The sequence below is a fragment of the Macaca mulatta genome, chromosome 1 (genome assembly GCF_049350105.2).
Source record: "Macaca mulatta isolate MMU2019108-1 chromosome 1, T2T-MMU8v2.0, whole genome shotgun sequence".
Taxonomy (NCBI): domain Eukaryota; kingdom Metazoa; phylum Chordata; class Mammalia; order Primates; family Cercopithecidae; genus Macaca; species Macaca mulatta.
The window spans coordinates 35,538,998-35,563,807 of NC_133406.1; the positions used below are offsets into that span (position 1 = coordinate 35,538,998).

Genomic DNA, 24,810 nt, shown 5'->3' on the forward strand with positions numbered 1-24,810 from the left:
GGTGACTGTAAGATAAAGCAGCTTCTTCCATCTCTTCGTCCAATAAGAAAGAAACGTTGGCCCATAAAGAAAGAAAGAAACAAATAAATAGGAAAGGTGTGAGAAGGAAGGGAAGGTCCTTTCTTTTCTGTTTAAATTTCCCGCATCCCTTTACCTCCCCGCCTTCTCAAACGGTCTTTACTTTGCAGAGACCCGGACCGCTCAATACCCTGCTCTCCCCGGGAGGGTATTTGGAAAGTAGGCGGGACAGGCCGGATGAATAATTCGGTGTCCGACTTTTCCTGCCTTTGGCGCAGTCCCTCCCCCGCTTCGTTACTCGAGTGCACACGCGGCCGGGCTCTCGGCGCTCGATTGCTTCAGCCTATCACCCTGGGATGCCGCCTGCCGCCGCCACTGCCACCGCCACCGCCGCGGCTGCCGGGCTTGTGGGATCCGCCGCGGAGCCGGAGCCAGAGCTGCGGCCGGAGCTGTGGCCTGAGAGTTAGGGGGCGGGCCGGCTCATTCCAGAAGTGGGGGCCGAGGACAGGCGGGCTAGAACCCGGAGCCATCGCCCCCCATCCCTCCTCAGGCTGAGGGAACTGGCACTCGGAGCTTCTGAGGCGGCGGCGGCGGCTGGAGCCGGTCAGAGGGGGCGGCCCCTGGCGGCGACGCCCCCAAGCCCAGCCCTGCCCGGCCCCGCTCCATCCCTAGCCAGAGCTTGGTCTGACCGCGAGAGACGCCAGCGGGGCTGAAGAAGGCGGCTCCGAGGAGGTGGGAGGGCGAGCCTCCCCTCCCGGGTTCTTCTGCGTCCTCTCCCGGGAGAGACCCACACACACCTGAGCCCGGATCCACCCTTGGTCGGGGCCACGCTGGATCCTCCTCCCGGCCTGGGTCCCGCCCGCCGGCTGCAGGTGGGCTGCAGCGCCCGAGCCTTGGGCAGTGGGCAACCGGGAAGGAGGTGAGAGGTGTCTGCTTCGGCTGCCGCTCGGGTCCCTGCCCTCGCGGCGCGCTCTCCTCCTCCTCCCCTTCCCGCAGGCAGGACGCGGAGCCGCGCGCCCGCCCGCCCAGAAGCCGCCGCCTCGTCCCCCCACCCCCCCCCCGCCCCGGGGCACCATGGAGCTCTCTCCGTCGTCCGGAGGAGCCGCGGAGGCGCTGTCCTGGCCGGAGATGTTCCCGGCGTTGGAGTCCGACTCGCCGCTGCCCCCGGAGGAACTGGACGCGGTTGTCCCAGTCAGTGGAGCCGTGGCCGGTGGCATGTTGGATCGGATCCTTCTGGAGTCCGTGTGCCAACAACAGAGCTGGGTCCGGGTGTACGGTAAGGATCACAGGCCGTCTTACAGGCTGGTGTTTCCTATTTTTGCTTGGGCTGAAATTCATTCCCTAAGTCTCAGGCTCATTCCCAGTCATCATCCGTGCTAGGTCAGTTTTCCACATCCCTTTTGTTCTGGGGGTGCATTTCTGACAAGTTTCTTCAGACTCACTTGGGCAGGGATGTGACTCAGTATGGTCTTTGGACCTTTTCAGACACCTGCAGTAAGTTTAATGCGGGAGTTGGGCTATCCAAGACGTAATGCTTAGGCGATTACTCCAGCGGAACTGCCAGGCAATCAGTCTTCAAGAAGGTATGATGGAAAACTCCTTGCAACCAAGTGAATGGGTTTTCGTCTCTTTTTCTTGTTGAATGAGGCAAGACTGGAAGCCAAGATATTATGAAAACGCAGAGAATAAGCTAATGAATGAAAAAAAATCCAAACTATGTATTTGATGGGAGCAGACTAATCTATAACCTCTGCCTGAACCTCACTCTCTAAAAGCAACCACTTATTCCAACGGGTGTGGATTGTTTCAGATTACACTATTGTTTCTGAATCTCGTTGTAAAGTGACTGGGTTGCCACTCAGCAGGTTAAAAGTGATGAACACACTAAAACTTTCCCTTTCTGCATTCCTGGTAACCACCTCTTTAATTAAAACTGAATGATGAGATTCTATTAGTGTGAGCCTTGTGGCAGCACTAAAACCATGCTGGTTTTGAAAACTCATAGCTTAAGGATTTATAGCCTGGCATTCAGGACTGAGCTGTGGCTTTCCAAAATATTGAAACGGCAAGATGTTTATCGCCTAGCTCACGTGACTACAAAAGACATTAGTAATGTGGCTGAGTATAAGATGGCAAATTTGAAGCACCTGGGATCAAACACAATGTTAAGATGTTATCGTGCAGTCGTGTGCATCTAAGCCTTTAGTGATCAAGTACCTTATGTTTTTTTCTTTCATCTTTCTGAACAGAGTATATGCTTACTGTTCAAGAGTGACCAAGACTTAGAAGGTTTCTTTCTGTATAGTTCAGTTGATTTCAAGACTTCATGTCCATCACTGTTAGAAAGATCATAGAACTAGGAGTCCAGAGATCCAAGTTCTTGCCTCAGTTCTACCACTAAATGGCTGTGTGATTTGCGGCAGATCGAGTCACATTTTTGGCTTGTGATTCCTCATCTGTAAAGTGAGCGGATTGGATTAAATCATCACTAGTGGCCCTTTTAATCATAAAAATCGAGCAATTCTTCTTATAACTAGGTCTTAAGGATTTATTTCTGTACCACTCTGTATTTTGCTGGTTGTTTCTTGATGTTACTCTACTTACCGGAAGACTTAAAGCGAAGGAGTGGAAGACGATGCAAGGTCTCCCAGTTTGTTCTCAGCAAATTATATTACAAACTTTGGTGCCCTATTTTCGGTCTGACTGCTAATCCCACTTAGCTGGTCATTTATAACAAAGGTTGATGAGAATCTGAAAGTGCATATGAATTAGAGTATATTGTAGTTACAACGTTTTCTCATTCTATCATCTTCCTCTCCTTACGCACTTGTTTGGCATACTGTTTTTTTGTGTGATGTTAGAAATAGGGCCATGCTACTCTAAGAATACGTTTATATGATAATTTAGTATTTCAGTATCCAAAACTATCTGGGTTCTCTGGACCTGGTGTTAACTATCGTTCTTCGTTTGTAAGGACATAAACGTCTATAAACGTATGTTGTTTTGTAGTTCATTCCTAGGGGTTGATTTGTGAAATATATATTGTATATTGTGTGTGTGTGTGAGAGAGAGACAGAGAGCAAGTTTACATTATGTTTTTTTCTTTCGTCCTTGTGAACAGGATATATGTTTGTTATTCAAGAGTGACCACGACTTAGAAGTTTTCTTTCTGCATAGTTCAGTTGATTTCAAGACATCATATCAGACATCACACACACACATACATACCATGCCTTGCATTTCTGTGACCTAATGCAGACTTTCCACTGCATTGTAACTTTTTTTGTTTTCTCAATTAAACAGAAGTTGTTTTTATTTATTGTTTAGTGTTGCTACTTTCCTTCCTTTGAGGCAGCGCATCCTGGATACTATTTTGTTGTCTTTAGTTTGATGTAAATATTTCAGAACTATTGGATGACTCTTGGCTATGTCCTTAGCTAGTTTTAAGTTGCTTATTGTATGAACAGCGTGTATGTTTGAAAACTTTGAAGTAAAAACTTTGAAATAAAAATAATAGAATGTAGAAAAACAATTTGGAGAATACGCTAGTTTTGTTTTTCTTGTTTCTTGTCTGTGTGTTCAAAACCTTCATTGTCTTGGATCATCTAGGTTCTCACAATTTAAAGAGACTTTGATGAGTGTAGTCTAACATGTTTTAGGGAAATCTACAAATTGGGAACCTAGTCTAGAGGACACAACTAGAAACTTAGAGTATATAATTGGGCATGGAGAACCTGGTTTCATTCTGGCTTTGCCACAGATTGGTTGTCTAACTCTGGGCAAGTAGTTTTAACTCATAATCTCTAGGTTTCAGCTTAAAAGTGGAATCTGGAGTAATTGGTGTCTGTGGTTCCTTTTAGTTTTAAAGTTGTCTGATTCTGTGGCTTGGCCCTTTATTTTACCTACAGGTTGGCCTATAATCTTTATCTTGGCTCTTGGGGCCAGGCATTAACCAAGCCCTTAACTTATGTATTTAAATCATGATTGTCAGGAGATTCTGGGGAGCAGTTTTATCAAAAGGTCAGTGAACTGAGTTTTCAAAGAAGATATATTGAAGGCAGATGTTTATTTATTTGGAATGTTTTCACAAGATAGGAAGTAAGTATGGGGATGTTGCTTAGGTCTAGCTCATCCAGTTTTGAGACCTAACCTACATAGCCATGTGGGTTCTAAAGATAGGGTAATAATTAGGAGCTTTATTAAGTGCAGTTTACATCTCCTGCAGTATACTTCTGTTTCAAATCATGATGGGAACAAACAACAACAGAAGTAACCCCCCAAAGAACATCTTAACAGGAACCTTTAGAAACAATATTTTATTAGTTTGCCTCACAAAGTTTGAAGACTAGGGACTATTTTGAGTTTGTTGTTGATAGGTTTGGCTCCTTGGTTGATAATACATATATATTGTGTACATATGTATATATTGTCATAATACGTATACTCAGGGTTTTGTGTATTGCCATGATTTGGAAACTTTCCTGGAATATGTTCAGAGCTTTATAATAGGTGGATCTATATTTAGAACACAAACTAATGCACATTTTTGAGACGTGGCTGAGAGAAAAATATTTATGCTGTCTGTCCTAATCTTCATTTTCTTTTAGTTGTAAAATGTTTCATTTGTTGTATTCCAGTATTATAAATTGTGCCCATGCCTTGTCAAGACTATACAATTTTTGACATCAGGGAGCCTTGTTTATCTTTGTATTCCTATCTTGCCACCCCCTTCATTGTCAACTTGTCTGCCAGATTGGTACCTTGCTCATAGTAAGTCAATGTCTGTTGAATGTTGATCCATTTGTCCTTTGACCATCCAGATCTCAACCTGACAGATTGTATGGGTGGTAGAGTAGCTTAAACAAAGGCATGCCACAAACAGCTAAATATGGATACAGAATCCAAGAGCATCAAATGCAGAACATTTTTCAGATATTTATAGCCTCAAAGCAAAGTCAATTGGCTGAAAAAGCTCAGCAGCATAGCGAAAGGAAACGGGAGTGGCGAAGCCAGCCTCACTGTCTGTGCTTTCTGGTAAACAATGAGAACATTAAAATTAAATACTTTACCATGAATGGGTGGGGAGTGTAGGACACTCTGGGAGAAATTTAAGATCCCAATCTCTAGGACTCCTTGCGGTGGAGCTCTGCACTCATCAGTGTGACAGATCTGCAAGTATGTGTTCAGATATGCTCTTGGAGAGTTAGAAGGGAAATATAATCAGCACAAGAAAGGGATCAACAAGAAATCTTGTACTTTTACATTTTAATATTATCAGAAGGAATTAGGTAAAATATTCTGTTAAGAAAATGAATAGCATCAACATTATTAGCATTAAGCGTGTATGCAGCTCATTGTTTATTGATAACAACGTAGGGACATGCTGGAAAATTTCAAAGGGCTAGTACTATTTAAGCAAACAGAAGAAAAAGGGAATTAGTCATACATCATTAAGTACCTTTTAATTCCAGAAATGTGGTAGCGGGAATTTGGTAAGAATTAATAAAAGTTCATGAAGTGAATATGAGCTGATGAGACAGAAGTCTTATCTGGTTGTATTATGTGATACTGCTTATGCCTCACCAATTACGACACAGGATGAGATTTTTAAAAGTTACATTTCTGGAGGGTATGTCTCTAAATTTATTTAAAATGTTGCAACTAGTATTGCTAGAAGAAAATCAGTGAATGTGTATAAAATACATCCCCAAACATGTTCATGTTACTTAAATGTTTTAATTTCTTCAGGTACTATTGATTGAATCTTTATACCTGAGTAGTCATATTTTAGAAATGTTTGGAATCTTAAGCTTGAATTCAATACTTAGGATGTGGCATGGGCTTGTTGATGTTATTAGTTTCCAGTGATTTCCAAATACCTTAAAACACATTAAGAGTAGACAGTTTTTCATTGAAATCAGAAAGAACTTCTAAGAATGCCTAGGCATGTACTGTTTAAGTGACTTTAAATGGCTCCCTTTTTTCTTCTTTTGAGAGAAAATTTGTATGTCTTATATAAATTGTGTGCTCTATTAATGTAGATGATAGTTTCATTTATAACATCTTAGTATTGTTCTACCCTCTATCATGTTGGTTTATTGCTATTTGATTTTCAAACAGTGAAAATATTTTTGGGGAATAGAATTATACATCCACAATCTCTTTTCCACAACCATTTGGACTAGACAGTTAGTTAACATTTCTGCAGGTAAACAAATGAATAGGCCGGGCGTGGTGGCTCATGCCTGTAATCCCAGCACTTTGGGAGGCCAAGACAGGTGGATCGCTTGAGATTAGGAGTTCAAGACCAGCCTGGCCAACATGGTGAAACCCCATTTCCACTAAGGTACAAAGAAATTAGCCAGGCGTGGTGGCATGCACCTGTAATCCCAGCTACTTAGGAGGCTGAGGCAGGAGAACAGCTTGAACCCAGGAGGCGGAGATTGCAGTGAGCTGTGATTGCGCCATTGTACTCCAGCCTGGGCGACAAAGTGAGACTGTCTCAAAAAAAAAAAAAAAAAAAATTCATACCAAGTGGTATAAAGACTATAAATAGCCTTATGTCAGTGCAGGTCAGACTTTACTGCAAGAAAAGTTTCATAAAATCTTTTGCTTTTCAGAGCTTTTTTGATTTAGGAATTGCAGATATGGAATTGAGGATCTGTACACATCTTCGGACATAAATAATATAAAGTTCTAGAACACCCCTCTTTGAGAATAGTTTGTGTGGATATCCTTTATCTTTTTCAGGTAATAACATTTACTGAACACATTTTAAAAAATGGGCTGGGCACAGTGGCTCATGCCCATAATTCCAACACTTTAGGAGGCCAAGGTGGGCGGATCACCTGAGGTCAGGAGTTTGAGACCAGCCTGGCCAACATGGTGAAACTTTGTCTCTACTAAAAATACAAAAAACAAAAAAAACAAAAATTAGCAGGGCATGGTGGCACGTGCCTGTAATCCCAGCTACTCAGGAGGCTGAGGCAGGAGAATGGCATGAACCTGGGAGGTGGAGCTGGCAGTGAGCCGAGATTGTGTCCTGCACTCCAGCCTGGGCAACAGAGTGAGACTCAGTCTCAAAAAAAAAAAAAAAAAAAAAAATTGGTATATACAGTTGTGTCCTACTATATTGAATGAAATTTCTGTGGTTTGCTAAGAAAAAGATGAGAGTCACATGACATAGTAGGCTTTACTAAGATTACTAAGGAAATGGTGGCAAGGTAGTGGTTTCTGATCCTTTGTTTCATTAGAAGGAAGGATGAGGTAAGTTGAAATAGAGGGTTTATGTAATTGTTCTTTGCAGTTCCTTTCTTCAGTAGCACAAAGAGATTTGATCACCTTTTAAGTAGGTGAACCACAAAAAAGCATTCAACTAATGACAGTTAATTCAGAAAAACTTCACCTGTTTGCTCCGTTGTCCCTCCCTATTGGAAAAACTTTTAACCAACTAGTCTTGTTAACCAGGAGGAGGAGTTTGAAGTGTGCTAAGGGCACTACTAAAATTGCTTCACCCTGTCTTGGCAGAGGGATGATTGCTGTCTGATGTTTGTAAAAATTCCTTTCTTCCCAAAGGCTGTCAAGTACTTCTAAGGCTAGTATGTAGAAAACCCTGCAAATTTTCTGTAGTTGATTTTGCAAATTTTGCAAATTTCGTGTAGTTGATTTTATAGTGAGAGGGCAGCCCATCAAGAAGTAATGTGGTACACAAATAGAAGGAAAAAGAGAAGTCTTGAGGCCCAGTGCAGTGGTGTTAGTGAGTATACAGTAAACAAAAGAAATAAAAATTGAACCCTTGAAGGCATAACAACATTTCCTTTGCTACTAGACTATGATACGGAAGTTATCGTTTTCCTAATCTCTACAGCTGGGTTCAGATATGAGACGTCTGAATTTTACCTTCCCTTACTGGGTGTTAGTAATATCAATTAATTGTCTTTGTTGGCTTTGCTCATAAGGGTTCAATTTAGATCCTGATTTTATTTTTACCCCTCCATAAATTATCTTCAACATTGCTCAAGTTCCGTTCACATTGTGTCACTTGTAGCAGACTTTCTAAAAGTACTCCTTACTTCCATCCCTGAGTCTAAGGGATTGGTAATACTTACAGATACTGATTGAGAGAGTGAAAAATTTAGTGAGAGGAAAATATTCAACATAGAAAAGAAAACAAAATTCAGACGAATAGTCTGAAAAGTTAAAATGAAACCTTGAAGTCAATAGGTTTTGATATTTTTCAAAGCAAACCTTTAGGTTTTCTCATTAAAGAAACTGGCTCAGGAAGTTTAGCTTATTCCCAAAATTGGAGACAGACTCTACAGTTTGTCAGGATTGGAACTCTTAACTTCAGATTCCTGAGCCTCCTGATTTAGCTTCTAGATCTTACTGCTTTCCCTTAGGGAGATGGCCTCTGAAAGCTGAAGGTCAGGAAAACTCGACAGTGAGAAATACCAGATTGTTCGTTTCACAGCCTTTTAAGGGAAATGCTGGAAATACCATTACCTAGGTAACAGAAAACAAAAATGGACAAAACATCCATAAAGTAGGAGGATGAGAATAATTTCATAATAATCCTTAAGAGATAGACCAGAGGACAGATGAGATTTTTTTTTCATATTTTTCCTAAGCTCATTATCCGTACTTTTTTTGGTGCTGTGATTGGAAGTGATGTCTGAAGGAAATTTGAATTTCGTGTATGATGCTTAGAACCCTGAATAATGCCTAATAACTTTGTACCTTCCACTTGAATTTCTAACCTCTGATTCCTGTCATTAAAAATTAATACCCTTTTTCTGATTATGAATATAATTTGTGCTTAATATAAAGAATTAGAATTTTAGGAAAAGCCAAACTTAAAATCATTTATAATTCCACCTCTTAGAGATAACTATTTTTTTTTTTAATATTGTGTTTTAGAGACAGGGTCTCATTCTGTTGCCCAGAGTAATGCAGTGGGCCAGTCACAGCTCATGCCTGGGTTAGAGTGCAGTGGCGCAGTCCTAGCTTACGTAATCTCCGTTGCCTGGGCTCAGGGGATCCTTCCACCTCAGCCTCCCGAATAGCTGGGACTACATGACTGTGCTACCATACCTGGCTGAGATAATTATTCTTTTAATATTTTATTGTGTTTTATTCCAGTCTTTTTTGTGTACAGATTTTTTTGTATTAATACATATTTGGTATCATACTGTATATATTTTACATTCTACTTTTTTCTCTTAAGTGTCTTTTCTCATGTTATTGAAAACATTAACACATTTTTCCAAATATATTTTTATTAATTTATTTTAAAAAATAGGTAATACATTCCTTTGTTCCAAAATTCAGAGTATAAAAAGATATTCCATGCGATCTCTCTTACCTTTCCTCCTTGCCTCTACAACTTGCCATCTGGCAGGCATTATCCCTCTTCCCAATCAACAAATACTTGGAATTGTTATGTATCTTTCCATACCTATTCCATGTGCATAGAAACGAATATAGAGATAGATAGTTATGTAAAATCCTGCCATAACAAAAAATTCAGGATTGTATTTCTGTAAGGTTGGTGAAATGACCAGAACAAACCTGCAAATGAAGTTGGCCATGAGTTCTGGGGGTCTGGAGCCAGTAAATTGCTTTATATCTGAAGTGATATCATAGGTTTTTACTGTATATATGCATTTTTCTCTATTTTTACACATATGATAACTCATTAGAATTAATTTTTATCTGCACTTTGAGATTCCTTCTTCCTTCCTCCTCTGCCCGTCTCTTATTAATGTATCTCAGACATATTTTCCTTTCATTTTGTAAAGAGGTCACTCATTCTTTTTATGGCTGCATAATGCCTGAATTAACCATAACTCATTTAGTTATTCCCCAAGTTTTGCTAGTGCACATGATTCTGAAGTGAATAATCTTGAGTATAAGCCATTTTGCTTGTGTATGAGTATATCGGTAAGAAAAATTCATAGAATAGCTAGGTCAAAGGTACGTGCATGTATTTGTAATTTTGAAAGATATTGCCAAATTGCCCTACCTATCTGTACTTCACCCGCAACATATGAGAGTGCCTGTCTCCCCACACACAGTGAATTATCACGAAATTTTGAATCAGGCAATCTGACAGGTAAAAATGGTGTCTTAATTTAATTTTTTAATATCTCTTACATTAAGCGTGATTGAACATCTTTTCATTTTTAAGAGCCATTTAAATATAACCTTTTCTGTGAACTGTACATACCTTTTGCCCATTTTTATTGGGTTCTTGGATCTTTTTCGTAGTGATTTGTAGGAACTATAAGTATATTAAAGCATGCTAAGGTACTCTTAGTATTGAAGTAAAGAACCTTTTATCTGCAACAGTTGTCAGTATTTTCATTTTTCTTATGGTATTCCCCCCACCCTTATGAAGAAATGATTCTTATACAATTGAATGTATCAGGTTTTTCTTTTATGGCTTTTTGGTTTTATGTCATAGTTAGAATGGCCTTTCCTAGGAGTTCTCTGGACCTTTATTTTATAACCTCAGAATAGGAAAGCCCATTCTTTTTTTTTCCCCCTCTATATACCCTAAGTACCTAAATACCCTTGGGGGACAAAAAAAGGAATAGGTTTTCCTATTCTAAGGTTATAAAATAATTATCTCTTGGTTTATCTAGTATTTCTTTGGTTTTATTTTTTACATTCAAATCTTTGATCCAGTCTGGTATTAAATATGAGATATGGATCCAATTTCATTTTTTAAAAGATGGCTTTCCAGTTGTCCTACCATCATTTGTTGAAGAATCCAACTTTTTCCTACTGATTTAAGAAGACTTCTTTGTTCAATACAAGATTGGCATTTATATTTTGGTTTATTTCAAGATTTTCTATTCTCTTCTATTGGTCTGTTTATATTCATGTGCCAGTATCACACAGCTTTATTATTGAGACTTTATAATATGAAAATATAATTTTTAATGACTAACATTTAACCATTATTCTATTTTAGATGTTAACATTTTTCAAAAATTTTAACACTTTACTGATTTGTCCTTGTGCACAAATCTTTGAACCAAACTTCTGAATGTTTTGTTACACTGAATTCCTAGAAGAATATGAAATGTTTTTAAAGGCCTGAGACTTAGTGCCAAATTGGTGAAGACTTCCTGGAAAGTAATTCCTGCCTCTAGTATGTGAAATATAGCTTATAATTTTAAGTTCTACTGCTGTGTTGCTACCTTCAATGTATTAAAGGTATTAAAATCTTTTTACATAAATTTTATATAATACCTTAAACGTTACGTAGCGCATATTAAATGCCTTGAGTCCTTATGCCTTTAAGACTGTCCTTCAAAAACTTAGTTGTTGTTCAAATGGTACTCCTTTTGATTAATGGCATATTTCCAAGTGAATGAGGGAAGGGCAGGAGTATAGACTCAAAGCAATTGGTCTGCAAAAGGTCAAATCCATGACCATGGACTTATTTGTAGTATGTCAGACCCTCCAACTGAAATAACTTGATGCAGACATATGTTTTAGGTATTCCAAGAAGCACACAGTTGGTCACTTATCTCAGCTAGAAGGAGTTGACATTCATGAAAGTTCTTTTGAACATGGTTTGAATATGGTTTCATTTAGTTTTACCTGGATGAGTGATTGAGTTGTATGTCTTCTATAATACTGTGTAAATGAGCCAGTTTTATAGCATGGGATTAATTTAGGTATGTTCTGAGGAAAGTTTATCATAATGTTAAACAAAGCTGAATCCAAGTAATGGCAACAAGAACTAATATTAATGACTAAAGTAATTTAAAATCTTTTCTTCAGAAAAAACAATGACGGGAATAGGAATTAGACTATGGAAAAAAATCATATTTTATATAGACCATTAACAAAGTTAACCAAATTTTCTTTTACCAGTTAGCTGTTTAGCATGTAATACATAAGCATAAGCTTGTCTTGCTAGGCCAGAAAGGAGCATACTTAGAAAAAGAACGAACTGTTTAACTTATAACAATGACTTAGAGTGGTTTGAAAGTGAAATGAAAAAATGATTCCTTATCCAGTTAATACTCTGGAGGTTTGTAGAAAAATTTGTTTAATTCAGGCAGGATAGAATATGCAAATATCTTGCTCCATAAATAAGTACTAAATAATGAAGACATATGAAGGATATGATATAATGGGAAAGTATGGCAGTATTTTTGTCAGTTTTTGAAGTGTATGAAATTACTAGACACATTCTCTTTTTGTTTTTTGGGTTTTTTTTTTTTTTTTTTTTTTGAGACAGAGTCTTGTTCAGTCACTCACGCTGGAGTGCTGTGGCACTATCTTGGCTCACTGTAGCCTGGACCTCCCAGGCTCAAGGGATCCTCCTACCTTCTACTAAGTAGCTGGTACTTCAGGTATGCACCACCGCACCCAGCTAGTTTTTTGTTTACTTTTTTTAGAGACGAGGTCTCACTATGTTGCTCAGGCTGGTTCCAAACTCCTGAGCTCAAGCAATCCTCCTGCCCCAGCCTTCCAAAGTGCTATGGTTATAGGCATGAGCTGCTATACTTGGCCACATTTTCTTTTTGAACTCAGTAAAAATCAATTGTAGTTTTAAAGCATTTTACTAATTTAGTTCATGGAAACATGAAATCGCTGTAGATGACATTATTGTTAGGAGTTAATCTATAACTCTGTTGATCTGAGGGATACACTGACAAGGTGAAGATTATTCTTGTTTTGTTTTTCAGTTCTTGTAATGAAAATTTTTTACTGTCATATTTTATGTAATAATTTTCCAGAAAGGATAGCCTTTACACCATCTCCAGGGTAGTGACTGTCAGCATTAAAAATCTCTTTGCCTGGCTATAATCTATATTTGCATGTTCCAGTTTGTGCTCAAGTATAGCATATCCACAATTACAGATTTCCCTCCATGGTTCCCTTAGGCTTGACTGTGTACAACTTTATGTGTATTTGTAAATTTCAAGAATGCCCTTGAGTGAGGAAACCCAAGGCCTTTCTATTGCATGTTCCTATTTTGAAATGGCTGCTTTTTGTCCAAGTGGTTGGTGATTACTCTGTATCAATGTATGGACCTTGAATAAGATGGTCAGTACAGTAGCTACCAACTAACAAAAGATATGTTGTAATGTCTAAAACAACAACTTTACTTTTAATGTTGTCTAGTTTCACAAAGACTTCATGGTAGTTTTCCTTTTTATAGAAAATAAAATTTATATTCCTGTTTTTGAATCTAGCTTGATAACATGGTTAAGAAAGAACAATATCATATGGTGATTTCTGTTGAAATAGAAAGATACCCCAGATATAGTCAGATTTCTTCCTGTTTTGTTCAGGTCAGAAAGTCTTCAGTCATTCTTTTGCAAGTTCAGCCAAAATAAGCTTAAGAGAATATTTTCAGTTATTTGCATTTTAGGTTGTAGTTGTGGTCTATACTGAGATTGTCATGCCAGAGTGTCACCTTGAGAGAGGCTTGACTTTGAAATATCTATTAGCTGATCATCTTTCTTTTCCTGTAGCTTAACCAGCGTAATAAATTTCCCCATATATATCCAGTAATATTATTCTGTTTACCTGTGAGCATATTGTATGAAATTATATGTTTTTAGAGTTGCTTTTTCCCTACAATCTTGAAAAACCTTGCATTTTTTTCTTCCAACAAACTTATTAAACATGATAAGTCATTTCTTCATTTTATCAGGGAAATAATTGTGAAAAAGTTAGTGACTCCTAATGATTCTTGGGGAAGTGAGATGATTACTATTTGGCTCCCAATCCAGTAGTTTTCTCTATTATTGAAGTTCACATTTACTGTTTTAAATTTAACATATTTGTGTTAAAATGTATTACAGGTATTTTTGTGCTTTTCTAAGTTGTCTTAGAATTTAACAGTATGTCTTATCGTATCTTCTCTGCCTCTTTGAGACCCATGTGGATAACAACAGATGTTGAGTTCTTTGGTGAACTGCAGGAATAAAAGTGAGGATGTTAGATAGAGTAACCAATAAATTATTTTGTGTGTTTTTTTATTATTATGGTAAATATAGCAAACTTTCATTTTAACCCCTCATAAGTGTACAATTTAATGACATTAAATACATTCACAGTGTTGTGTAACCATCACCACTACCTATACCCCAAATGTTTTCATCGTCTTCAAACTTCCCATTAAACAATGACTCTCCCTTTCCCCTCCTCTTAGCAGCTGGTAACCTCTATTCTTTCTGTCTCCATGAATTGGCCTATTCTTGGTACCTCATATAGGTGAAATCATACATTTGTCCTCCTATGTCTGACTTATTCACTAAGCTTAATGGCCTCAAGGTCCATTCTTGTAATATGTATAAAAATTTCATTTTTTATGGCTAAATAAATATTCCTTTGTATGCGTAAACTACATTTTTTATCCATTCATCTGTTGATGGACATTTGGGTTGTTTCCACATTTTGTCTGTTTTGAATAATGCTGCTATGAGCTTTGGTATACAAATATCTGTTTGAGTCTCTGCTTTCCATTCTTATATACCTAGGGGTGGAAATGCTGGGCATATGGTTGTTCTATATTTAGCCTTTTGAGAAACTGCCAAACTGTTTTGGTACAGCAGCTGTATGTACCCTTTTACATCCTTACCAGCAATGCACAAGGGTTCCAATTACTCCACTTCCTTGCCAACATTTATTATTCATTTTTGGTTTAACCATCCTAGTAGGTGTGAAGTGATATTCCATTGTGGTTTTTATTTGTATTTACATAATGATTAATGATATTGAGCATCTTTTTAATTGCTTATTGGCCATTTGTATATCTTCTTTGGAGACATGTCTATTCAAGCCCTTATTTTTTTGCATGAATTCTCAGTAGATATATTGGTATTTTTTAGATTGTCACTGATGGTGTTAATTCTACATATTAATCTTAACTCTCATAACTGTGACAGTCATGAGCATGATAATAATGATGATAATGAGAAAACTTGTTAAGTGTTTACTGTGAACCTGGCACAGTTCTAAGTGCTTTATGCCTGTTAACTTATTTAATCTTTATAACTACACTATCAGGTAAATACTGTTGTTTTTATCATTTTATAGATGAGAAATTGGAGGCATAAAGATGTAGAGGAACTTGTCCAGCATCATACAGAAAGCAAGTGGCTGATGTGGGATTCAAATCTAGACAGTTCCTCTCAAATCTGTGCTCTTAATCACTATATAATTTGACTTCTCACAAATAAAGAATGCTAGTAGTTATTATAAAAAGTATTCAGTATGATGTTTGTTAATTTGTATCCCAATCCTGTAGTTTACTTATGAGTTTTATATTAGCACCATGACTGTAAAATAATTACATTTGTGATGCTTGATACGCTTTGGATGTCATGATTTTACAGAATGTCTTCTTCGAGTTGTGTAAGTTTTATTAACTGTAGATAATATGAAGAAGCTCTATGTGGGTGAGCCATTTGAATAGTTCTTTATTTTAAAAAGGTTAAACAAAGTCTGTTAGCTCTCTAAAATTCATATATTTTTAGCAGTAATATAAAATATGAACTTTTTTTTTCTATAAAACCATACCTTTCTAGGCCTATTACTTATGTTTGATCAAGCCAGTGAAACTACTGATAGTTAAGAAACCACACAATCTTAAGAACCACAAGTTGTATTCATCTGGGACATATCTTTATTTACTCCAGGATTTATTCAGGTGGCTTCCTACTTTAATATTAGTAATTCTAGGAAAGAGAATTCACTTTCACAGAAGCAGGTCAGCCAAAATGTTGTTCAGAGCTTGGCCCTATGGGAGATATTTTAGGACATTGATAGAATTCACAGGTTTTTTGTTTTGTTTTGTTTTTTCCTAGATGAGGATCTTGCTGTATTGCCCAGGCTGGTCTTAAACTCCTGAAGTCAAGCAATTCTCTTGCCTTAGTCTCCCAGAATGCTGGGATTATAGGTGCATGCTTGTCTACTCACCTTCACATGTTCTTTTCTGAAAGCTCAGGAACACTGTGGGCTCTTAGTGAGCCTAGTTCTCTTTCTCTAAGTTCCTCTTGAGCCTGACTATACTTATGGTACATATGCTTTATAATTCATAATTTATATCCCAGGGTTTGGATTTCAAGGACTCAGAAACTTAAAGCATGATTCATACACACAAAACTGTGAATCAGTTTTGAAATTTAACTCAATTTCTTACAAATAGGTTGCAGTTCTTAAAAATCTGCGATTCTGTTTTGGCCAATGTAGCAACAGGAAGTGAGTTACAGTATTTCATTCTGACCAATTCATATATCTTTTTAGAAACCAGATTTTGGTGAGGCCTGGTTGGCTCACGTCTATAATCCTAGTATTGTGGGAGGCTAAGGCTGAAGAATCTCTTAGGCCAGGAGTTGGAGACCAGCCTGGGCAACATAGTGAAAACCTGTCTCTACAAAAAATAAATTAGCCAGGTGTCGTGGCCTGCACTTGTAGTCCTAGCTACTTGGGACGCTGAAGCAGGAGGATTGCTTGAGCCCAGGAGTTCAAGTCTACAGTGAACTGTGATCATGCTACTGCACTTCAGCCTGAGCTACAGAGTGAGACACCATCTCTAAAACAAACAAAAAAACGGATTCAGTAAGATAATTGAAACAACAAACTACACATCTTTAAAGTGTAATTTGATGTATTTGAAATAAGTAACCATGAAACCATTACCACAATCAAGAAAATGAACACTTATTTTGTCTAAAAAGTTTATTTGCATCCCTTTGTAATTCCCCCCTTTCCCCAGCCTAACACTGGACAGCTACTAATCTCCTTTTTATCTGTACAGATTAGTTTGGATTTTGAAGAATTTTATGTACATTCATCCTTCAGTATTTACCAGGGGATTGGTTCCAGGGTCCCAACAGGTACCAAAATCCTCAGATGCTCAAGTTCCATATATAAAATGGCATACTATTTGCATATAGTTTAGGCTTATCCTTCCATATACTTTAAACCATTCCTAGATTACATAAAATACCTAATACAATGTACAGTCTTTGTGAATAGTTTTTATACTCTCTTTCTATATATATATATATATATTTGTGTGTGTGTGTATGTGTATATATATATCTTTTTTTGAGACAGAATCTTGCTCTGTCACCCAGGGAGTATAGTGGTATGATCCTGGCTCACTGCAACCTCCACCTTCCAGGTTCATGCTATTCTTATGCCTCAGCCTCCTGAGTAGCTGGGATTAAAGCACACACTACCATGCCTGGCTAATTTTTTGTATTTTTTGTAGAGATGTGGTTTCATCACGTTGCCCAGGCTGGTCTTGAACTCCCGAGCTCAGGTAATCTGTCTGCCTCAGCCTCCCAAATTTGGGATTTGCTGGGATTACAGGGTTGAGCCACTACACCTGGCCATACTGTATTGTTTTTTAAAATTTGTATCTACATTTTTTATAGTTGTATTTTTTTCTTTTTACGGAGTATTTTTGATTTGCAGTTGGTTCAATCCATGGATGTGGAATTTATGGAAGATCAACTGTAGGTGGAATTGTATGATATATACTAATTTTTTGTTTGGCTTCTTTCAGCATATTTTGAGATTCATTCATATTGTTGCATGTATCAATAGTTAATTCTTTTGTATTGCTGATAGTATCCCATTGATATTCTACAATTATTTGCCATTTCACCTTTGGTGAACATTTGGGTTGTTTTTAGTTTTTGACTATGACAGATAAAGTTGTTGTGAACATTTGTGTGCTAGTCTTTGCACACACCACCACACCTGGCTAATTGTTTTGTATTTTTTTGTAGAGGCATAGTTTTGCCATGTTGCCCGGGCTGATCTCAAACTCCTGGGCTCAAGTGATCCTTCAGCCTCGGCCTCCCAAAGTACTGGGATTACATGCATGAGCCATCACGCCTGGCCTTGTTTAATATTTTAAGAAACTGCTGAATTGTTTTCCTAAGTGGTTGTACCGTTTTCCCATGTACCATTTTCCCACTAGCAGTGTATGGCAGGTTCCATTATCACATTTTCCTGCCAACAGTGTACGTAGGTTCCATTTCTACGTTTTCCTTCCAGCAGTGTATGTAAGTTCCATTTCCACATCCTCATCGATACTTAATTTTAGCCATTTCAATAGCCATTGTGGTTTCAATTTGCATTTCCCTAATGACTAATACTGTTGAGCATCTTTTCATATGCTTATTGGATATTCATATATCTTTAGTAACATGTTCAATCTTTTGTCTATTTTCTTTTATTTTATTTTAAGATGGAGTCTTGCTCTGTCACCCAGGCTGGAGTGCGATGGCATGATTTCAGTTCACTGCAACCTCTGCCTCCCAGGTTCAAGCGATTCTCCCACCTCAGCCTCCCGAGTAGCTGGGATTACAGGCACCTGCCATCATGCCCAGCTAATTTTTGTATTGTAGAGACAGTTTCACCATGTTGGCCAGGCTGGTCTTGAACTCCTGACCTCAGGTGATCTGCCTGCCTCCACCTCCCAAAGTGCTGGAATTACAGGTGTGAGCTACCGCGCCTGGCCTCTTTTGTCTGTTTTAAAATTGGTTTTGTCTTATCTATTGTATGAATTCCTCCTATATTTTGGATATGTCATTTGTCAGATATGTGATCTGTAATTATTTTTTTCCTCATTCTGTGGCTGGTCTTATTCTCTTAAAAATACCTTTCTAAGAATTTTAATTCTTAATTTTGATGAGGTTGATTTATCCCTATTTTCTTTTGCTTTCCTGGATTGTACTTTTGCTATTTTATGTAAGAAATCGTTGGTGGCTGGGCACAGTGGCTCATGCCTGTAATCCCAGCACTTTAGGAGGCCGAGGCAGGTGGATCATGAGGTCAGGAGTTCGAGACCAGCCTGACCGACATGGTGAAACCCCGTCTCTACTGAAAATACAAAAGTTAGCTGGGCGTGGTGGTGTGCGCTTATAATCCCAAGTACTCAGGAGGCTGAGGCAGGAGAATTGCTTGAACCCAGAAGGTGGAGGTTGCAGTGAGCCGAAATCGTGCTATTGCACTCCAGCCTGGGTGACAGAGCAAGACTCCATCTCAGAAAAAAAAAAAAAAGAAAAGGAAAAGAAATCAGGGTCTAGCCCAATTTCACAAAGATTTCCTTCTAGTTTTTTCTTTAAAAGTTTTATAATTTTTGTCCTGTGATCCATTTTGATTGTATTTTTGTGTATGGTACAGAATAAGAATTGAAATTCTTTTTTTAAGTGGATATCTGATTGTTGTAGCACCATTTGTTGAAAAGTCCTTTCAGCACTCAGGTGCCTTTGTATCTTTGTTGAAAATGAAATATATGTGTGGGTTTATATCTGGACTATTCTGTTCCATTGGTCTGTTGTCTATCTTGATTTACAAGCATACTGTTTTGATTACTATAGATTAATAATAAATTAAGGTGAGATATACAATCCTGACTTTTTTTTCAAAGTTACTTTGTACTCTAAGTCATTTGCGTACCCATAGGTCTTGTTCTGTCACCCAGGCTGGAGCTCAGTGGTGTGATCATTACTGTAGCTTTGAACTCCTGGGCTCAAGCAATCTTCCCACCTCAGATTCCTGAGTTGCTAGGACTGCAGGCGTGCACCACCATACCAGGCTGATTTTGTGTGTGTGTATGTGCGTGCGCGTGCCCGCGAGTGTGTGTGTGTGTGTTTAGAGGTAGAGTCTTGCTGTGTTGCCCAGGCTGGTCTGAAACTCCTGGCCTCAAGTGAACCCCCAACCTTGGCCTCCAAACATGCTGGAATTATAGCTGTGAGCCACCACACCTGGCCAGAAATTTTAGAATCACTTTGTCACTTTTACAGAAAAAGAGCCTGCAAGATTTTGATTGGGATTGTGTTAAATCTATAGGTCAATTTTGGGGAGACTTACTATCTTAACAATATTAAGTCTTTCAGTCTGGGAGCACAATGCATTTCTCCATGTGGTTTGTCTTTGATTTCTTACTACAAAGATTTCAGTATATAGATCTGGTATATCTTTTGTTGGATTTACCCTTAAGTATTTCATAATTTTTGATAATATTATAAATGTATGGTTTAAAAATTTGAATTTCCAATTATTTTTTGCTAGTATATAGGCATACAATAATTTTTTACATTTTTATCTTGTACCTTGCTAAACTCATTTATTATTTCTAGTATTTTTGTGTGTGTGTGTGGATTCCATTGACTTTTCTAAACGGAGGGTCATGTTGTCTGCAAATAAAGGTAGATTATTTCTTTTTGCCATCAGGATGCCTTTTATTTCTTGCTTGATTACATTGGCTAGAACTTCCAGTATAATGTTTAATAGAAGTGGTGAGAGTAGACATCCTTGCCATCAACCTGATCGTAGGTAAAAAGCAGTCAGTTTTTTGCCATTTAAGTATGATGTTAGCCTTAGGTTTTTTTTGTTGTTTGTTAAAAAATACAGATCTCCTTTATTAGTTTAAAGATGTTCCCTCCTATTTTTAGTTTCTGAGAGCTTTTTTCAATTTTAAATTAGGAGTGGATGTTGGATTTTTGTCAAATGCATTTCCTGTATCTATGGAGAAGAACATATGGTTTCTCTTTTTTGTTCGTTAATATTGTGAATAACCTTGATTTTTGAGTTTTAAAACAATTTACAGTCCTGGCATAAACCTTACTTGGTCTTGATGTGTTATTATTCTTTTTATGTGTTGATTTGATTTGCTAAAATTATGTTAAGATTTTTGTACCTATATTCATGAAGAATATTGGTTTTTAGTTTTCTTCTTATGTCTTTGGTTTCAGAATATGCTAACTTCATAGTATACATTATAAAATATTACTTTTTTTCCACTTTCTGGAAGAGTTTGTGTAGTATTAGTATTATTTCTTCCTTATATATTTGGTACAGTTTATCAGAGAAGCCATCTAGAGCCGGACTTTTCTTTGTTGGAGGGTAATTCACTTCAAATCCAATTTCCTTAATAGATATAGGGCTATTTAGGTTATTTGTTTCTTCTTGAGTGTTCTTTTATTGTCTGTGTCTTTGAAGGAATATGTCTATTTTGTCTAAATTGTCAAATGTATTAACGTAAAATTGTTCGTAATATTTCCTTATCTTTAGAATCCTTAATGATGTTACCTCTTTCATTCCTGATATTGTTAGTTTATGTTTTCCCTGTTTTGTCCCCAATCAGTCTGGTTTATCAATTTTATTTATTTGTGTGGGAGATCTAATTTAGTGTGGGAGAGTAGGGAAGACCTTCTTGAGGAAGTGACATTTGTATTAAGACCAAAAGGGTGAATAGGAGTTAACTAGGTAGTGGGAGTTAATAGTGGGTAAGTATTCCGGATGAAGGGGATAACACCTGCAAAGGTTCTGGTGTTAGCCAGCATGGCAGCTTTGAGGAACTCTGAGTAAAGCCTGGAGCACAGATAGTGAGATGGTACCTGGTATAATATAAGGCTAGAGGAATACAGCTGTGCCAAAGATTTGGGTCTGGAAGGTGATGCCTAATGTCTTTGTTTTCAAAAAGACCACTCTGGTTGTGGTGTAGAAAATAGATTCCTGTGGAGCAGGAAGATCAGCCAGAAGGCTGCTTTGTAGACTGGGTAAAACATGGTGGTAATTTGGGCTAGGGAGATGGTAGAGAAAAGAGAAGTGGACAGAATTTGAAAAATATTTTGAAGGTTAATATTAATAAGACTCGGTGAGGAATGGTTATGGGGGCAGGCAAATATGGGGAGAGATAGAGAGATGTGTGAAGGGTAACTTTTGATTTAATGGTGAATGAAAACTAGAGGGATGTTGGTACTATTTACTGAGAGTTTTTTCCCTAAACTGGAAACATTTTTCTTCCAGGGGAATGTGCATTTTATTTAGGGATGTTTTAAAATCGTATTCATCTGTTAGTACCCAGCACAAATAGAACTTCTTCCCTGGAGTCTTTCTTGACGTCTCTTTGCTTGCTTTTCCCTCATGGCTAGAAAAAACCTTTCCCTTTTCTGAATTTCTATTAAACTTCGTTTATATTTCTATTATGGTGCTTTTTTATTATCTAACTTGTTGTATTCTTATTTGTATATATGTTTTATTTTCTTTATTGTAGTAGAAACTACTCGTTGAAAGGGAGCTTTATTCATTTTAATAGTTCACAACTAAAAGTAATGGTTTCTTTAATGAACACATGCTATAGTAGTCTATGAAAGAGTATACCTAGTTCAGTATATCAGAACTGTTATGCACATTGAGGTATCTACAAACAAGAAGAATCACTAGAGTAGTATAATAGTAGGAAAATTTCTTATGATTCCATTATTTAGATTATTAACCATTATTAAACATTACTTTTTTTTTTAAAGGGGAACTACTTCAGTTATATATGAATCTTTGCTCGAAGTTTCTTAATAAAGTAGATTGTTAATTTTTTTATTTTTTTACATTTTAATTTTTATTTATTTATTTTTTTGAGACAGAGTCTTACTCTGTTGCCCAGGCTAGAGTGCAGTGGTGTGATCTTGGCTCTCTGCAAGCTCCACCTCCCGGGTTCACGCCATTCTCCTACGTCAGCCTCGTGAGTAGCTGGGATTAAAGGCACCCGCTGCCAAGCCTGGCTAATTTTTTTGTATTTTTAGTAGAGATGGGGTTTCACCATGTTAGCCAGGATGGTCTTGATCTCCTGACCTCGTGATCCACCCGCTCGGCCTCCCAAAGTGCTGTGGTTACAGATTACAGGCGTGCGCCACTGTGTCCGGCCTAGATAGCTAAATTTTATAATTTTTATCAGTCTGAAAGCGAAGAGCCAAACATAGACTTAAATAATGCCTAACACTTTTATAGGGCTTAATAACTACTTAAAACATTCATACATAATATATATCATTCTGTTTTCATAACAGACCTGTTAGATGGGTAAGAAAGGTATTGTTGTTCTTAATTTACAGATTTATGCCATACATTGAAGAACACTTATTAAGATGTTGGAATGAGGCTATTTTGTGTTTACAAAAATCAAAATATTCCCTTATACTTTCTCTAACAGAGTTAACTGGAAGCATTTGAGTAATAAAGTGATTGATACGGTTGTAAATAGTAGTTTTTTTTATGATTTAACCTGAGTAGCTTTTGGGGCTAGCATCTCAATCAGGTTCAATTTCTGAGATGAACTCAACTCTAACCATTCTGTTTAAGCATTTTATGATGTTTTAATATTTTAGTTTAAAACAGACTTTAAATTTGTCTTTGAAGTAACTAGTAAAGATGCATTTTCAAATAGGTTTACTTACGTTTAAAATGTACTTTGAAGGAAATAGTGTGATCTTATAAATAAAGCACAGTTAGAATTTGGAATATGCTACGGTCTGAATGCTGATGTCCCCCTCCAAATTCATATGTTGAAAGTTAATCACCATTGTGATAGTGTTAAGAGGTGGGGCCTTTGGAGGTAGAGGGTGACTTAATCCTTGTGAATGGGATTAGTGCCCTTATAAAAAGCATGCAAAGGAGCTAGCTGTTTGGACTTTTCTGCCATGTGAGAATGCAGCAAGAGGCACTGTCCATGAAACAGAAAGTGAACCTTCACCAGACACTGAATCTAATGGGGTCTTGATCTTGGACTTCCAGGCCTCCAGAAATGTGAGAAATAAATTTCTATTATTTGTAAATTATGCAGTCTAAGATATTTTGTTATAGTGACCCAAATAGACTAAGATAGAATATAATAATATTCTTAGCCAGGAGTGGTGACTCAAACCTGTAATCCCAGTACTTTGAGAGGCCAAGATGGGTGGATCACCTGAGGTCAGGAGTTTGAGACCAGCCTGACCAACATGGTGAAACTCCGTCTCGACTAAATACAAAAAATTAGCTGGGCGTGGTGGCTGGCCTCTGTAATCCCAGCTACTTGGGAGGTTGAGGCAGGAGAATTGCTTGAACCCAGGAGGTGGAGGTTGCAGTAGCTGAGATTGTGCCATTGCGCTCCAGCCTGGGCGATAAGAACAAGACTCTGTCTCAAAAATATATATATATATATATTCTTTCATGTTCTTTTAACTTATTTTAAAGAGCAGTGGTTTTCAACCTTTTTGGCTCCAGGGACTGGTTTCATGGAAGAGACCTCCTCTCCACGGATGGGGAGGGGGTGAGTGGGAACGATTCAGGCACATTACATTTATTGTGTACTTTATTTCCGTTATTATTACATTGTAATATATAATGAAATAATTATACAACTCACCATAATGTAGAATTAGTGGAAGCCCTGAGCTTGTTGTCCTGCAACTAGATGGTCTCATCTGGGGGTGATGGGAGACAGTGACACACACAGCGTGTTGCTTATCTTTAGTCTACTCTATAATCTGGTTTTGGTTGCTGTCACTGCAGAAAACCCTGCTTCACAAAGATAGGAAGTTGGAAATGGAAGCAGACTTTTCAGCGCTTTTGTGGCAGTTTCAGAATATTCTGCTTTGATTTTAATCCAGAGGAATGGAAATTTGAAGTTGTCTCAAACATACTTTTAAGGTCGCCGTCATTTGCAGTCTCTAGCAATTGATCCTATTCTAGCATGGACAAAGTCAGTTCACTTGGCTTATTCACAAATGGGTTGTGGATCTATTCCTTCCCAGTTTGGGGATCTTTTGTGGTTGGGAAGTAATACTTCAACTCTTTTGAAAGCTGAGATAGGTGATCATGCACCAACTGGGAGAAAGAAGGCCCTGGCTTAGTGTCTTTCAAAATCTCTGCTAATGTTTGAAACATTTCAGAAATCCCATAATTCCAGTTTGGCTTTGAATGCAGCCACTTTATCTGTTGACTTGAACACAGTTGTCGTTCTCTCCCGAAATGACA

The 24,810-nt window shown here is 37.8% G+C and overlaps 1 protein-coding gene across 4 annotated transcripts in view; it reads left to right on the forward strand.

Moving 5' to 3' along the window:
• Positions 1–349: 349 nt before the first annotated feature.
• The window catches only part of RASAL2 (RAS protein activator like 2), a 367,690-nt gene continuing 343,229 nt past the window's right edge, over positions 350–24,810 (forward strand). For all 4 annotated transcript variants that reach the window (XM_015123037.3, XM_015123044.3, XM_015123051.3 and 1 more), the window contains exon 1: positions 350–1,294. In XM_015123037.3, the coding sequence (XP_014978523.3) occupies positions 1,093–1,294 (202 nt within the window). In that variant the 5' untranslated portion in view covers positions 350–1,092. The remainder of the gene's footprint in view (positions 1,295–24,810) is intronic.